Source organism: Chenopodium album, chromosome 11, assembly GCF_948465745.1.
Source record: "Chenopodium album chromosome 11, dcCheAlbu1.1, whole genome shotgun sequence".
Lineage (NCBI taxonomy): Eukaryota > Viridiplantae > Streptophyta > Magnoliopsida > Caryophyllales > Amaranthaceae > Chenopodium > Chenopodium album.
This window is the reverse complement of record NC_137844.1, coordinates 15,389,771-15,408,371: the sequence shown is the minus strand read 5'-3', so window position 1 is coordinate 15,408,371 and position 18,601 is coordinate 15,389,771. Positions and strand designations below refer to the sequence as shown.

Below are 18,601 nucleotides of genomic sequence, written 5' to 3'. Positions count from 1 at the left end.
AGATTGAAGAAAGATAACAACCCTCAAAGTCGGAATTATTGCCAAATAATCCAAAGTTTAAATTATTAAAAGAAAAGAGAAATTTCCAACGGTAACCCCCTACTTTTTTAGTTTCTCAATGGTAACTTTCAATTTTTAAAATTATCAAATATAACCCCCAATTACTAATTAGCCATTAAATGTGACATTAGTAGGTAAAAAAAGGGTTTAAATTACAATAATTTCGTTAAGTTGTGGATGAATGAGTTAATTTGCTACCCATGGTTAAAAAAAATTAGGGAGAAGCATTAGTGCTGCCAACCAATTTCCTTTTACACCATTTTTCGAAATTCTTGATTTCTCTTTCTCCGTCTCACAGCTCTAGACTCAACATCTCATCAAAGTTGTAGATATTCTACATACTCTTTGTCAAAAACAAGCAAATTCTTCATTCTAGCTTTTGTGGAAAACGATCGAAAACGAGGGATGCAATACATTCGAAGGGTTTTGTGGGTCTTGGTGTTTTAATTGAACGATTTATGACTTTTTACCTTCGTATTTTTGAGGGCTTCAGATTACAAGTAAGTGCATGCTCTCAATTATGGGTAAAAAAAACTTTTTCAACATTTTGGCATAATTTTATGTTGGGTTTGTGTGTGTCAATTTTGCTAAAAATTTCATACTACGATAATTCGTTTTTCTATTACACTGGATTGCAGAAAATTTGAGAGAATCGGGTTGATACTTTGCTTAAATATATAGAAATTGGTGGTGGATTATAAATATGATGATAGAAATTGGTGGAATTGTGAGAGAAACCTTGTAAGTCGTAGCAATATAAAAGATATAGGGAAGAAGGCATGCAAGGAGTACAAAGCCGTCACCTATCAATAGGGATGGCAATCGGGCGGTGCGGGTGCGGGTACCCCCTCCCCTATACTCGCACCCGCCAAAATATTTTATACCCACCACCTACTTGCCACCCGCGGCGGGTAAAATTTTAACACCCACACTCGCCTAAGCAAGTAGAAACCTAAACCCACACCCTCTCCACCACCCGCCTTTTATCCGCCAACTCAACATTTTTTAAAAATAAATTTTCTATATAACTTGTCATTATACACTTTAAATTGCTGTGAATATGTAATATAATAGCATAATATACAATGTAGTAGGCAATATGTGGGTACTTAGGCGAGTATGCGGGTAAGTAGGCGGGTAATGGGTGGGTCATGTGGGTAATAGGCTGGTATAGCTCAAAATCCACGTCCTACCCACTACTCACAGTGTGTATGACTTTGTATCCATACCCGCCAAGCTTGTACCCATACCGCTCCAACTGGGATGGGTGCGATGTGGAATTCACATTTTTATACCCACCTACCATCCCTACCTATTAAGGAGGTAGATCATGGCTAGTTATCATCATGTTGCACCAATGCATGATAATTTCTTGTTAGTTGGTCAATTATCATGGAAGAAATTAGCTTAATTATAATAGTTAACCATGATTAGGATAATTATTATAATTAAACATGCATTTAACCTTTTTTTACCTACTAATGTCATGTTTAAAGACTAACTAGTGTGTACCCCAGGCGATGCACCGAGTTTTACGTTGAATCTCAACAAATATTATTTGACCTATAAAATATAAACTATATAATTAAAATAAAAGGAACAATAATACTTATGAAACCAAATAAGTGCTCTCAGATTGATGTTTAATACAAAGTATTTAGTATGTTTTAATTGAATATAAAACATAATTAAACGATAGAAAAGATGGTTTTAACATTAGTTTATTTCTTATTGTTCTTGTGTTCAAATCTTGTAATAAGCATTTTTATTTATTGCCATTAAAACATGTTTATAGTACAATGGATGATGTGGCATATATCTAAGAAGGGTGCCATGTGGCACATATTTCGTTTTAAGAACGCTTTTTAATATATAAAGTACATATTAACAATTGGGGGTTATATTTGATAATTTTAAAAATTAAAAGTTACCATTGAAAAACTAAAAAAGTAGGGTTTTTCTAAGCTATGCCCCTATAGTTGTTGAGTTTCTAAGGTATGCCCATGTTTTTTCAAAATTACAAAATGCACCCTCCAACTTAAGGTATTTATTTAATCGTACCCTCTAACCTCTAACGTTAACCCAACATGAGTAATTGTGTTAATTATTAATTACTCCGCTTTGGAGAGAATTTGCAGCCCTAAATTGGGTTAGATTTTATATGAGAGGATTAACGTTAAACATTTTTTCTACATTTTCTCATCTATCTTTTCTTTTTTCTTCTAAAAGCAATCATTGATATTCTCTCGATGTAATTCTTCTTCTTTTTTCTCATCCACTTTTTAATACTTCCTATTCCTATGTTTTTAAAATTACTAAAATCGAGTTAAAATCTGAAAATACACTTGATTAAACAATTTAAATTGGAAGATCCAACTTATAATTTTGAAAAAACACGAACACACCTTAAAAACTAAAAAAAAATAGAACCCGACAGATCAAAAGGAACGCAAAAAACATTCAAAAGATGAAAAGAGACGGAGACGAGAAGAAGATGAAGAAGAAAGTGGACGATAAACCATCAGTATTCGAGTTCTGCGAAATATGCAGAATCAACCACAATCAAGGTCGTCGCCACAATTTCTTCCCAAGCCACACCAATTCACTCTCCTCACTCTTCACTCGCTTCCATCAGAAGCTCTCCCTCGTCAAATCTTCACTCAGAAACCCTAGCTTCTTACTCTCTTCTTCGGATTCTCCTGATCGTCTTTGGTGCATCTTTTGTGATTCCGACATTGTTAAATCTGATTCTGCATTTGTTTGGTAAATTTAATTTTTGTGATTTTTTTTTGAATTTTTGTGATTTTTTTTTTTTTTTTTTTTTTTAAATTTTTTTGGCTGGAATTATGATTGGAGTAACTATTATATTTTGCATTTTTATGTCACAAAATTTGGTTGTTTTTTCATGTAATTAGTGGTAATGTAATTGAGCATTTGGCGAGTGATGATCATCTGAAGAATTTGAAGCATTTTCTGTGGAAGTATGGTGGTGGTATGAACAAAGTGGATTCTTTCAGAATTGCGGATGCTGAGTTAGCTGAGGTAGTTAACTCACTCAACCTCATTATTTAACTGGCAATTTGTTATTATACTTAATTGTATGTATATTTGTATTTATTTGGTGCATTTTTTATTTTTTGATTGAATGATTTGCTGTTCTTTTGTATGCCTATTTACTTTGAACTTTAAGATGTGTTCAGCTTGTTTAGTTTGCAAAAGCAATCGGAAACAAAGGGAAATAACCCATTGTTAAGAGTTTGTGTTTAAGGATACATCTATATTTATTTAAGAGACAATAAATGTCCTGGGACATCTCAGAATAGGATAATGCTAGAGTAATAAGTCACATCAATTTGAGATGGAGGGTCTATCTATCAAGACTCAAGAGTATGTAGTTATGTATCGCAACTAAGTATTTGAAATTCTATTGTCCAATCCTGAAGATGATTTTGATGAAATTCTTATTTGTTGGAGGATGAGAAATGGTGTTTCTACCAAGAAAAAAGTGTTTGGTTTAATTGGCTAGTGTTTCCATGAGTGATTATGCATCAAAAGGCTTCATTAAGAAGAAGTCTATTGTTGACTTGGTAGTTTAGTTATATAGCTTTTGCTCCATTTTTTTTTTCTTGCAAACATCATCCTGACCTCATCCATCTTTCTATGTTGCTAAAATTTACCAATGGTGGCAACTACCTCATAACAATGTATGTTGTTACAAAGCATTCTGTACTTTATATATCATTGTTCATCTTTGAAAGAAAACTAGTTTTTGGCCTGGTCCTGGCTCATTATAATGTAAAATAAGCACTTTCGCTAAGTATTTAAATTCTGAATGAGTTAGAGATATGATGGTTATATACTATAGCAACAACAAAGTCAAGTGATCAAATGAATCAAACCCTAGAGAGATATATAAGTAGTCCCTCTCCCCCCTGAGATGTAGAGACTCATGGTTGGGTCACTTGGGTGTGGCATATGACAATGTGGCAATGGAAACTATGTCTTTTTTTCTAGAAAGGGAAGGAGGAGGCGTTGGCTTGTCACACTTGAAATATAGGACTGATCATATCATATATTAGTAAATTACCATAACTCGGAGCTGCCTTTCTTACTTCTTTTAGAGTAAGTAAGAAAATAGACAAATTGATGTTGCTTGGCCTGCTCCTATTTCTAAGGGCCGCTGCTTCGTTAATCTCAACTACCAAACACCAGCAAAAGATGTCTTTATCTATTTTTTATTTCTTTTTTTATTTTAATGAATTCCATGAATTGTTGTGCTTAGAGTGTAATTTATGTTATATGCTCTTGACTTCTAGTTTCTAGCCTTCAGCTACTTGCACTTTTTTATGCCTTTATTTCATTGTTTTGCAGTGGAAGAAGAGGTGTGCAGTACTGAAGAAGGATGTTCCACCATCAAGATCTTCACATGGGCAGTCGTATGATATCCAAACAAATTATGAATTCATGAATAATTCTAACATAAATAATATTCACTTTCTTGAATCACGTCTCTCAAAAGATGTTATACCTTTACAATATGCCACAAATGAGAATTACCAGGTATATCATTCAGATATCTCACCAGCTGGTGAAGTTAGTTCATCTGCATACGATGTTGCTCCACATACAACTTGGACCCCAGAGCATCATATGGAAACTCAGAGTTTAACATGTATGAGTATGCTTACTTTCAATAGATTATACATAGTTCTTCTTATCCTTTCTCCTTTCTTTTTTCTTTAATGAATATTATGTTGTTAATGGAGATTTGTTTTTTTGGTCTGTGCTTTCATGGCAGGTCAAAGTAGGCAACAACCCCTTGCATCTAGTGTGGAAAATGTCTTTGCTGATGGTCTTGTAAAAACAGGGGTAAGTTTGTTTGTTGTTAATGGCTTTATGTCTTATCTTATTGATCATTAATTGTTTAGTTTCTTTGTCAATAAACTGGCTTAGATTTTCCCTAAAATGGTGGTTTGGTGATTTGATATGTCAAAATGTGCTTAAAATTTACTTGTTCACCTTTCCCCCAAAAAAGGAAGAGAAATGAATTCAAACATGAATGTAGGGATAAGAATGAAAAAATTTGACAAGAAATGCAGAAATTGAATGTCATGTTGTCACCTTGATATTACCCCCTTTGTCTTGGATTAATCACACCGATTTGACGAACGCATGATTTTTATGCACTAATTAACTTTCTTTATTTTTTAAATTATTATTTATTTATTTATTATTATTATTATTTATTTATTTATTTATTTATTTATTTTTAGCTTGTAGTAAGGTATTTGTTATTGTTATTGAAAGTGGGCTATTATTTTTGAAGGGTGTTAGTGAGAATCTTTTTGTGTGAATTTTGTTAAGGGAATAGTAAATAAATGGATCTAAGTGAAAATTGTGGATCAATTCTTTTATAGAACTATCACAAGTAGCCTATGACAACTTTATTTGTGAATTGGTGTTATTAATCTAGGAAGGGGGGATTAATATTACACTTCTTTGAAATTAGGCTGTATAATTTTATTTTTTTTAGTGTGTATCATTAGGGTTGCACAATAACCTGGACGAAGGAACAAGTATTGGCTATGGGTACAAATTTGCATGTCTTATACAGCAATTATAAAATCTTAGGATACATCCAAGATTAGGAAACATATACAGGGACATGAAACATATTAAATATTTCAGATTTTTCACCAAATGCCCTTGAGTTACTTTTTTATTCACCAAATACCCATTAAAATTTTCAAATTCACCATATACCCTTGAATTTAACAAAAATGTCACTAAATACCCAAATGACTAATGGACGTTTACTCCGTTAATCATTAAACCTAAAAATTGCCACGTGGCAACATTTTATTGGCTGTTTTTTATTATTATTTTTTTTAATTTTAAAATAATTATACATATAACTATCAAAAAATTAAAAAAAAAAATCACCCACCACAGCCAGCCACCACCACCAACATATCCCCGCCGGCGCAGGGGTCGGGAGACACCCGTGTCGGCGCCGCCCCAAACCGACACCCCACCTAGCCATCCCCCTGCCATCTCCACCATAGTAGCTGCCGCCCCTCCCTCTACCATCTCCGTCAAAAAACCTCTCCCCTCCCTAGTGTTGGCGTCCAAACTCTCATCCATGCACTAGCAAACCCAAATCACCCCTCCCCCTTCCATCTCCACCTCATAAACCACCATGCCACAACCCCAAAATTATAAACCCCCCAAAATCAAAACCCTAGATCTTGATTTTAGGGTTTTGATTTTGGGGTTTAAGGGTTTCGGGCTGGTGGGTGGCGGCTGCGTGGAGGAGGGTACCTGGCTGCCGGTGAAGGGTTTTGGCCGGAGTAGTTCACTGATATTCGGCTAAGGTGAAAAGACGGTGAGGGGTGTTTGATGTTCGGCTAAGGTGGAAAGATGGTGAGGGCTAAGGGGTGAGCACCGTGGTTGGCATCGGTGGGGGGGTGGGGGATGGAGCAAGCTGGTGTCGGGAAGGCCTAGCGTTGGTCGGTGCCGGCGAGGCTCGCAGTTAAAAAAGGGAAGGTGGCTGGTTGGTGGGGTTAGGGGTGGTGGGTTTTATTTATTTATTTTTTTTTGGAAATTAATCTAAAAAAAATTTTCTTATTTTTTTTAATTAATGAAATAATTAAAAAAAAAAACCAATCAGGTGCTGCACATGGCATAATTAACCCTAATGACTAACGAAGTTAATCACCGATCAGTCATTAAGGGCATTTAGGGCATTTGATGACATTTTTTGTAAAACTCATGGGTAAATGGTGAATTTCAAAAATTTCATTGGTATTTAATGAATAAAAAATTAACTCAGGGGCATTTGGTGAAACCTCCGTAAATATTTTCTTCTATTATGTTTATGGAAAGATAAACATTTCTAGTATTTCATATGGACTTGTCTCTATTTAATTTTTATTTAAAATGGAAAATAGAGCAAGATAAGGAGCTTGACCGCATAAGTTTTCTTGTAAATAATACTTCCTCTGTGATTTTTTAATTGGAATTTCACATTTCTCAATTGTACATTTAATATTAATATCTTAATTATAATTTAGTAAATTAAAAAATGTTAATATTTTTAAATTATATTTTGAAACGAATTTAACAAGATTCCACATGACTATATTTTTTCCAACATATATAAATCACTAAAGACAATCAAAGAGGTGTGGGTGAATAGTATAAATTTTCAAACGCTTAGATTGAAAATGGATGCAGTAAAACTTCATGACGTGACCTAGGATATTACCTTGGGACAATATCCAATTTGCCATTTATAAAATTCTAGGAAATAGATTACAAAAATGAGAGCAACAAACAAAGAAGAAAGTTCCATGTTGCCATGTGAGAGAGGATATGGTTAAGAGGAAAGAGAAAAGAGATAAAGAAAGGGAACTTGGCAAGTGAACAATTAGAATAGTTGTTTAAGAGAAACTTCGAATTCGTTGGAGAAGACAACAAACTAGAGCATAAATAAATGTGTTTAGCTCCCCGTAGCCCCACAAGATAAAACCCCAAATTTTTAGGGGATGTTTGGTGAGGGTTTCAGGAAAGAAAAGGCAATTAAAACCCCCTTTCCTCTATGCTTAATTAGTTCCCTCTTTTTTTTTTTTTAATTTCCCTTCCACCGTTGTGTGATTTGAGTTCCAAAAGACAACTCTCTATTGATTCCCCTCCCTACTTGGTGACTTGAATATTTGTTTAGTAACCTCTATATATTCTACTAATTTACGCACACTTCACTACCTTGTCATTTTTTTCTCAAATCTACACGACCATCCCAATATCCCATCATTGCTATCTTTGGATACTTCCTTCGCCACCGGGGAAATCTAATTGGCAATCCAACAATCTCCTTTGCCATTAATCATTGATTGGCCGCCTCCACTATCATCTGCTCACCCAAAACAAAGCTTCAAAAATTGAACCAAAACCAATTAACACAATGGTCGTAACTTGAAAATTACTATGCAAATTTGCATATGGATAGATGCAATCATTCGTGGTCGATTTTGGCAACTGAAACTCACAATTTAGCTTATTGGTGCTTAAGACCATAATTAGCTTGATTTATTTGTTAGTTAACACAGAGTGATGCTGTTTTATACTTATACATTACTCATCAATATAACATCAAAACTCATGGAAAATGTTTAGGGAAAGAGGGAAAAAAATGGTAGCATTGATTTGTTATGCAAGGAAGTTTTTTGGTTGGGCATATTGAGAAATGAATTTTTGGTGTAGGTTTGATGGTGGGGGAGAGGAAGGAGGAAGAGTTTGTTTTTATAAATCCTATTAATGTGTAATTAAAAAGTTAAGTAGTATGGAAAAAGATATGGATTCTATTGCCTATGCACCCAATGATGCTAGTAGAAAATGCCATTTTTTATTCATTTTCCCTTATTCCACTTTCTGTTTTCATTTCTTTTTCCCTTAAACTATTATAAAATCTACATTAAGTTATGTGCCTAGATGGACGTATTCGATTCATTCATCCAGTTCTTATATTGCTTACCGTAAAAAAAAAATTAGGCCACTCAATTCTTAGTAAAACCCAAAAGAAGGGCTTGAAATGCGACATAGAGAGGAAGGAGAGACAACAATTGAAAAGGAGGTTGCATGAATTGCTCGTTGATAGTTTTTTTATGGTAAAGATGAGGAGAATAGGTTAGGGGTTCTTGTTCAAAATGAGAAGGGGGAATTTCATTGTGGTCGGAAAGGCCATGTAATGAGGACAATGATGGTTGACAGTTAAGAAAAGGTTAGAGAGTGGTTGGTTGAAAAAGGGGCTGTGGTTTGGTGTTTGGTGTTTGGTGGAGGGCAATGAGAAAAGAGAGAGTTTTTTAACTGGTTCAATAGGTTGTAAGTTTACAAGTTACATGGACCAATTGGGAAAGATACATCCGACACTGGATTGTATGGGAAACAAATGAAAAATAGGGATTACTATGGGAAGTTAACTTAAAATGGGGTTTGTATTATCAAATTTTTCCTTAAATATTTAAAATATTTTTACTATGTTACATTCCCTTTTTCTTAAAAGAAATAATATTACAAAATATATCACTGCCATGACAAGGTAAAGGGACAAAACTAGTGGCTTCCTTGCTTGCATACATGAGAAGATATAAGGTGGAAATACTTCTTAAAAGAATATTGATGGTTATAATATAAAAGAAAAGGATAAATGTGTCCGATTAATTTCTTCCATTGTAGTGTGACTAGTGTCTAAAATGGTATGATTAGTGATTGGACTTGTAATGATTGGTGTTGGAAGGTAGAAGCATTGAATATAGAAGCCAGTGGGTTTTCCGGAGGGTTACGGTAGGCTAATGACAAAACGGTCCAAAACCAGACCGGGCCGAACCATACCTCGACGAATCGGAATCGTAGTTTTTGGAGGACCGAGGACATGATCTGAATCAACAGGTTCGGTTCCGGTCTCGTCTTGATTTATCAGGTCGGTTCCTGTTTTAGACCGGATAACCCTTTTCGAGTTAAGTATATGTTATAGGTTTTACGGTTCATGAAAACTAATAATACATCTAAAAAGGAAAGAAGGAAATTGATGAACACGCAAATAAGAGTATTGTATGTAGTAATTAAACATTACAGTAGAATATTTTCCATATAAGTTACAAAAATGAAATCTAAAAATATACACTACAAATTCAACAATTAGAATCCAAAATAATCCTATGCTTAACTTAACTCACGACGCAAAAGAGAAGTATGTGAGTAAACAAATCAAGAACCCCACGATCGTGAAGGCGACGGTGGGCTAGAGTGATAGTGGTGGAGGAGCTAGATCGATCTGTTCGTGGTTCGTGGCTAGGTGGTAGAGCCCCCTTCAAATTGGAGCCCGAACATGAAAGAAAGGTGTCGTGGTTGGCTAGTTCCCTCTTGGCACCGGAACTCAAATTACATGGATTAGAGGAAGAGACTAAAATTACATGGATTAAGAGTGAAGGTGAGAAGACAGAGTTTGAAGGTGAGAGAATTAGAGAGGTAGGCGGCTATGTGGAAATGTGGGATAGATAGGGTTTTTGGTGTTATTTAAGACTGAAATTTAAAAAAATATTAATAAATTTGGTATAAGGTCCTGAATAATCCGGTTTTAACCCGGACAAGATCGGAAACTCGGAATCACTCATTTCCACGGACCGGACCTGAATTTACGGGTCCCAGGTCCGGTCCACACCAGGGTATTAAAATGCGGCTGCATCAACACGTATCGGGCGAATCGTAATGGATTTCAATTTTATCGAACCGAGTTTTAGCGTTTTGGCGCGTTTCCTTGAAATACAATGCATTTTCGAACCGAATCGCTGATACGACTGATACAATCATTACTCGGCCAAGATCACACGCGAATCAAGGTTTTTTCAGACATTTCATGAGATTTTTGATACATTTCCGACGAACTTTCGACTTCTCCATGAAAGTCGATTGTTTGCACCATAAAATAATTTTTATTAAAAATTATTATGTGGTTGGGAGTGGACTGTCAACCCTGATAGCTGAAAGGGGGTTACTTTTATTTTTGCTTTGAAATTTGATTGACCCCACCAGCTATCATAAAATAACAAAATGACAGATGGCTTCCACCCCCTCTCTTCCCTATTTTTTTTTCTTTCCCACATGAACCACCACCCTTTATCCCCCTATTTAATTACTACCATAAGGATTTTAATTTAAAATGCATAAATAAGTTATTCCATTTATATTTAGTAATAACTAGGGCTATTACGAAATATTAAAAAGAGTAATAGTATAATACGTATAAGAATATAAAATTTTCAAATATTATGAGAAAAATCATTATAATCTTATTCTTAATAACCACAGAAGAAATTCGTGTGTATCACTTCCGTTACAGAATCACGCGACCGTTTCCGTGATCGCGACAGAAACTGCATTTTCGAACCTTGGTCCAAACAGGTCCGATTCACGTCAAGTTTGGGTTGGTTTATGTACACCCCTAGTGACAACCAGTGAAAGTTTATCACATCACTTGATATGAGCCTTTATAATTGAGAGTAGTACTAGGATGGGTGACCTCTTGGGAAGTCCTCATGTTGGTTCATGTAGCCAACCCCTTTGAATTTGTAATGAACGGTGTTAGAAGGTAGAAGCATTGAATATGCTCGCTTTCCTAATGTCGTGGAAGTGGCACTTTAAAGAGGGTTGTTGTGGACATTGTGACATGAGTTGTCTTTTTAGGAAAACATAACATTTATCATTGTGATACAAAAGTTTTGGGAAATGTAATTTGGAATATTGCTTGAATTATACGAAGTACCATTAAAACCTTATTTTGGTTATTTTATATAGAAATAAGAGTTTTCAATGGTTCAAATTATAAATATAGAGAAGAAGAATATAAGAGAGGTGTAAATGGTAATATTATTTGCTTAGCTCCTTTTCACTAAAACATGCCACATTTATATATGAGAATATATTAACTCACAAGGACAATGAAAAGTCCCGATGAAAAGTCCATTAATGTAGGATTTACGAAGGGAAGTAAAGTAATAGATGGGTGGCAATGGGGTTACAGAGAGAGTCAAAGATTTAGATAGTTACAAATTAAATAATGTGCATTCTAAATAGTATTTTACAACTTCCCCGTATATGTCTATTATCTAAAATAATGTGCTTAATGTGCATGTATGGTGCCTCATTAAAAACCTTACCGGTTAAAAGAAAAAGAATGCAACGTGTATTCACATCCCCTCGTGATTATGTCACCGATGATTTCTAAGATGACGCAATCCATTATGATGAACTAACATCTTAAATATTGATGTTGGAAGTGCCTTAGTAAATAAGTCTGCTAACATTACAAACAAATTTGCATAACATTTATATTTCTATTCTTCTAAAGATCATGACTAAAGAAGAATTTGGATGAGATTTGCTTTGTTTTATCACCTTGGTATTCTTCCTTCCAACAATATAAGATGCAATATCCTCGTATAGTTGTTGGTGCTCCTTTCCTAAAGGATAAACCTGAATCTTCTTTTATATGCCGAGTTATCGACCTTAACCGTACACATTCATGACTAGCTTCATTAATTGCTAAAAACTCATAATATTTAGTAGAATTAGCTGTATTGGTTTGTTTCATGGAACCTTAAGAAATGGTAGTTCACCATATGTGATTATGTATTTAGTTTGTGATCGAGCATTATGTGAATCAGATAAATTACCTACATTTGCAAAATCAATCAAATTTACTTTGTACAATTTAGGAAAGAATAAACTGATATCCTTCGTACTTTGAGGTAATGAAGTATATTTTTAATCCATTCCAATGCCTTTAGCCGGACATGAACTAAACTTTTGGGTTGTGTATGACTTGCCAGGTACATTAGTGCTCCAATAACACTTAAGTATAACACTTTAGGACCATGATTTTCTGTATTATTTTCCTATTTTACGAGGTTAGAAATAATCCTTCTCTACATCATATGATCTTACAACCATTGGTCGTTTAATTGATGTGGTTTATCCATAGAATATTTTTTAAGAACCTTTTCTATGTATGTTAATTGATGCACAAGGATTCCATTTTTTAGGTGCTTTATTTGTAACCTCAAGAAAATTTCTTCTTATCAACTGTCATCAAAATCTCTTCAAGAGCTCCGATGATATTCAAATCATCAACATACACTACAATTTAAAAAATCCGGCTCCAAATTTCTTCGTATAATTACATTGGCCAATAGGATTGTTCTTATGCTAATCTTTTAACAAATACTCACTTAGACGATTATACCACATATGCCCTTATTACTTTGAGAGATTTATTCAATTTAATACAAAACTGTTCTCGAGAAGTCAGATCTATTTTGCTGCATGGGAGCTTCTTATAAATGTCAGTATCTAATGGGCTATTCTTTTCTGAAATCCACATGAGAGTATATCTCCTCATAAATCAATACCAGGTCTTTGTGTGATACCTTGTAAAACTAATCGTACCTTATATCTTACAACTTCACCTGGATCATTTCTCATTTGCACAAAGACCCATTTATATCCCTATACCTCCACGTATACAGATAGGTTTAAATACTTCTTTTTCCTAGAGATTTTGATTCTATTTCAGTTGCTTATTTCCATTTTGGTCAATCATTTCTTTGTTTACATTCTTCAATGGATTTTGGTTCATAATTCTTATTTATATCCATAACAACTAATGGCACATTACATAGAAAAACATCATTGACGTTGATTTGATTTCGGTTCCATTTAATTCCAAATTCCATACCGGATATAATTTGTTTAGATTTCTTCATTATTACGCATAGTATAAAAATGCGGTATCGGTCGGATCACGGAAATAGTCGTGGTATCACAGTAACTTATGCTTTAGTCATGGGCTGCATAGCAGTTGTAGCGGCAGAATTTTGTTTTAAATTTATTAAACTAAAATTTATATTTAAGGATTTTATTTTAATTGTATATTTTTTTAAATACAATTTAAGTCTTTTTTTAAGCCAAAAAAATCAAAGGAGTACGTTAGTCAGGAGTAGTACAAGTAGTATAATTACAAAATTGAAATATTGGCAAGTGGAGAAGTACATTTTTAAAAAAGTACCCACGTGAGGATTAATCATTCATAGAAAAAACCTACCCCACTATTCCCATGGATCATAGAATAGAAATGCAGTATCGGTCGCGATCGCGGGAACGGTCGCGATGATGCGATAAAGGAATCGGTTCGTTGATCGCGGACCGCATAGCGGTCATCGCGGTAAATTTTTTTATTTTTACAAATATCAAAGGAAAAATATTTTTAGATAATTTGTTTAAATTATTTTTACAGATATTTTTTTTTTAAATAGATTTAGATTCAATTTATCATGAAATAATGAAAATAATAATAAGAGCTTGAAAAGTAATATAGGTTTTTTTTTTTAAACAAAGTAATGCAGCACTTCGTATGAAGTAATTACAGTACTATAGTTAAAAGGAGAGGTTGAGTGGGTCAAAAAGTCAAAAATAAAAAGTAAAAAATACACACATGTCTGAAGACTCCCAACCACAAAATTACCTCATTCTTATCAACCCTCAACCTTTAGCTTTCTTCTTCTTTCTCTCTTTATTTCTCTATGCGATGGTACAGCTTGTGACATGCATGGAGTCTGCCTCTAAACTCCGACGAACTCACGGATTTAAGCTTTTTTTTTTTTTTTATGGGCGATTCAGTTATGTATCGGCCGTATCTACAGAAAATGCGGGGTTTTTTAAAACTTCGTTACAAAACGATAAATCTCGTAACGGCAAGCTTCCAATTCGTTATATCTCGGCCGCATCGCGGTGTCACGGCCGAGTTTTTATTTTATGCCATTGACCCCACCCACCCACTTGAGGGAGTTTAATTAAATAAAACTCCCTACTCTCTCTCACGTGCTATACTTTCTTTCTCCTCTTTAAGTTCAACAAAGAACTCTCTCGAGTTCAATGGAGGTTTCTCCATTTTTTTTCTTCATTTCTTTCCTTTAGAAAGCAAGCTATCGGTTTATGCGGGCAAATTTTAGTTCGTATCGGTTGAATCGGCTTAAATTGCGGCGTTTTAAAAAACACCGTATCAAATCGACAAAACTCGGATCGATAGCTTTGAAATCCGTTATATACCGGCCGAATCGCGACGTACCGGACGCATTTTTATACCATATTATCAGATACTTGAATTTCTTTTTGTATCATGTTTAAATCTCTTTTGATGATCTTTTGGAAATTGTTTCCTTATTTTGAAACTTTGTTCCTTTTCCAAGTACTCTTATCTTTAGAACCTATTGAACTTCCACCCTTTTGTGGTTTTGACTCATTAGCAAATTTATGTTGTCCTTCTGGGACATTAAGTTTTAATGGAGCATTTACAAATGAATTATGTGACTTAAGTCACTTTTTTTGGTCAGTAAACGAGTCTGTCAATTGATTTGCTTAACTTTGTAAATGAATTAATTTTTGAACTTACTTTTCACATTGTTAGTTCATCTAATTTCCTTTTTTCTCACCCTTAAATTTTGAAAGTTAATTCATTAAAATGACAATGTGCAAAACGAGTCGTATCCTTGTGGTAGGCTAAGATATTTAATTATTGATGGGGGTTCAAATCTAACATATATTCTCAACCTCCTATGAGGACCCACCATATGTGATATATCATGTCCCAAATTGGGAGCATGGATTTCTTAAGCAATGGTTTGTATTAATTCTTAGTCGTTTAATTAATGACTTTGCCTTACAGTTCCAGGTATGAACATGTGCTATAGGATGTTCAACATTGATCTCAATGGACATGTAATAATCATTGAGACAAGTCAGGTTACGAGTTGATAACAAGGACATATGTGACCATCTAGTCGATGCATCGATTATAACCATAAAATACCTGAATGATTCTTTCCTTGCTACAATGGTTCTTGATAAAGTTCATCAACTGTAACACATATTGGTTTAACTTTTCTCTTTCACAACTTTGTCATCTCTAAGTTTCTACTTCTGATGGGAATGTGAATTTGTGAAATGACCTTCGCGACCTCTACCATATCTCCCAAATCCATGTCTACGGCTCATCCACACCATTGGCCACAACCACTATTGTGATCTCGACATCAACCACTACTATTGGAATGGTCTTTGTTTTTAGATTCTTCCTCATCATGGGATGTCGCATTCACTTTAGGGAAGTGAGTAGAGCTAGTAGGACGTGGTCACGAATTAAGAAGTCATGTAACTGAGTTATATTCGCTAATTAATTTAAAACATTACAATCTCAAATTCACTTTAGGGGAGTATCACAGTTTAGACTATTCTTAAGGACTTGTGGGTCTTTTACGGTTAAAGATTCATTTTTAAGCCCTTCATGGAGGTTATGTCAAAGAAATTTCAAGGCTTTAGCTTTATATAGAGGTTTTAATTCATTATTCTCCTTAATTGTTTTATCAAACCCTTCAGCATCTAAGGGTTATACAATTTATGAATTGCTAACTCAAATGATAAAAAGGATTAAATAAAGGAGAAACAAATATGGGTTACAACCCAAGATAACAAAATTTCAATTATGTGAAATATATATCTATCAAATACAATATTCTAATCTTAAAATTTCTCCTTTTTATTTTTTTTATTTTTTTCTTCTTTTTTCTTAATAATTCAATGTAATAAACTCTACATATATAACTTTTATTTTACTAGAGATATAGAGGATGAGAATTATTCTCATTATTCACCTTTCACTAATTTAATTAAATTTTAGCAATCTAATAATAGTTATTCCAAAATTACTTTTTGTGGCTTATCTTTCAACACACCCCTTCAAACTTTAAATTTCATTCCTATTAATTCTCGTAACTTTTTGAAGGTTGCGTAAGATAGTGGTTTCGTAAAAATATCTGTGACTTGCTCCTCGAGCACAATTGTTCCTTGCTCAACTTGATCTCGAAGAAAATGAAACCCTTGAGCACAATTCTCCCATGTTGTATTGGATTTTTCAAAAGTTTTATAGTTGACACATTGTGAACAAATGCTGTAGTAGATCCTTCTTGAATGTGACCAAGCTTTTTAAGAGATTTCTCAACCATAATGCTACCAAACTGTATAAGCTTTACAACTTGATAGTGCCACGACTGGTTGTTTGTTAGAACTCCAGGTAAAGGAGGTAGTTGAACCTAGATAAAATACATATCGAGTTGTACATTGTCGCTCATCTTGATCTCATAATGTTGCTCCATTTCCAAAAGAATAGAATATCCCATAATCAAGGTACCTTTAATATACCTTACTATTCTCTTTGTAGTGCACCAATGTGATTCTTTAGCTGTCTTCGTGTATCTACTAACAACGCCTACACCGTATACAATATTAGATGATGGTTAAATATCTTAAACTCCCCATTAGACTTTTCTATAGAGTTGCATCAATTAATTTTCCTTCTCCAGCTTTTGTCATCTTTAATCCTGTTGCAATAGGTATAAGGAATACTCATAGGTTTGCATGTATCTATTTTAAACTTTTCAAGAATCTCTTTTGCATATTTCTTTTGTGAAATAAAGATTCCATCTTCACATTGCTTCACCTCTATGCAAGAAAGAAGTTCATTAAGCCACAATATGTCATCTCCAATTCTCTAAACATTGCCGCCATGAAATCATCAAACATTGTTTGGTTGTTCCTAGAAAACAATAGATCGTCACCATTTTTCTTCGAACATATAAGCTTACTATAAGAACATTGTCACCATTTTTCTTCACATAAACAACATGTTCGTATGGACACTTGATATAACCATTTTTTTAGTAAGTATCTATCAATACGTGTATTCGATAGGACTTGCTTTAAGCCATCAAGTGCCTTTTTCAACCGAAGCACTTTATCTTCTTCTCCCTTTGATGACAAAACCTTCTAGTTGTTCTACATAAACCTTTTTCTCTAAAATTCCATTAAAAAATGTCGACTTGACATCAAGTTAATATATCTTCCATTTGTGATGTGTTGCAAGTGAAATCATCTTTACAGGTTCCAATTCTAGAACCTGCGGTTCCGAGCAGGTTCCGGTTCCAGTCAAGGTACCTTAAATTTTTGCTCACCCCTAGTTAGAGCATAGGTTTTTTTTTTTTTTTTTTTTTTTTTTTTTTTTTTTTTTTGAGAGATTAGAGCATAGGTTATATAGAAAAAGGAAACTCTCTCAAAAAAAAAAAAATATAGAAAAAGGAAACGAAATAGGAAATGGTGAGCTCAAACACGCAAATTTTCAAAAGTAGGAAATTCAAGGAAATAAATAATACTCTGTATAAGTATAATTATTCACTTCAAAGAAACAATATTACAATTGTATTAAGGGAAGAAAGAGATAAAGAGTTAGAACAAAAGATATTATAATTTTTTATTTTTTTTTGGTGTTTAGAGAGCCACAAGGTCTGAATAAGCAAATACTTCAGCATAATCAACACCATACTTTTGCTTGTATCCTTTTGCTACAAGTCATGCCTTATATCTATCCATACATCTATTTGCACCTCTTTTGATCATGTAAACCCATTGTACACCTATAGCCTTCTGGCCCTTTGGTAATGTAGCCAGCTCCTGGGTATCGTTTTTCTCTATTGAATGGATCTTCTTTTTTAAAGCAGATTTTCATTCTTTCTCTTCCCTAGCTTCCTTAAAATCAATGGTTTCAGGTCATATAAGCAAAATAACTCAACTTCTTCAACTTAAGTTTCTTTTCTTAAATGTCTGTAAGGCTTCTCATCTTCACAGGTTTTTTTGATAGCGGTCCTTTAGGGTGTGTTCTATTCACCTGATTTTTAATTATGTGAACTTATCAACTCTTTTTTTTTTTTGGGAAAAGGTAAAAATTTTATTAATCACCCAAAAACAATATACACCGAGGCATCTAAGCCCCTAGGCAAACGCCCTTGAGCCAATTAAGCTCCCTACCTTTAACATTCTTACTTGCTATACTACTTATCCTATGATAAACATCAAAACAAATTTTATTTACAATTACATC

At 34.0% G+C, this 18,601-nt stretch overlaps 1 protein-coding gene across 1 annotated transcript in view; it reads left to right on the top strand.

Annotated features, from left to right (window-relative positions):
• The first annotated feature begins 2,466 nt into the window (after positions 1-2,466).
• Positions 2,467-18,601, top strand: part of LOC145568647 (TITAN-like protein) — a 31,383-nt gene continuing 15,248 nt past the window's right edge. The window contains exons 1-4 of the mRNA XM_081628079.1: positions 2,467-2,823; positions 2,976-3,102; positions 4,432-4,732; positions 4,859-4,929. Coding sequence (XP_081484205.1) covers positions 2,528-2,823; positions 2,976-3,102; positions 4,432-4,732; positions 4,859-4,929 — 795 coding nt within the window. The 5' untranslated portion in view covers positions 2,467-2,527. The remainder of the gene's footprint in view (positions 2,824-2,975; positions 3,103-4,431; positions 4,733-4,858; positions 4,930-18,601) is intronic.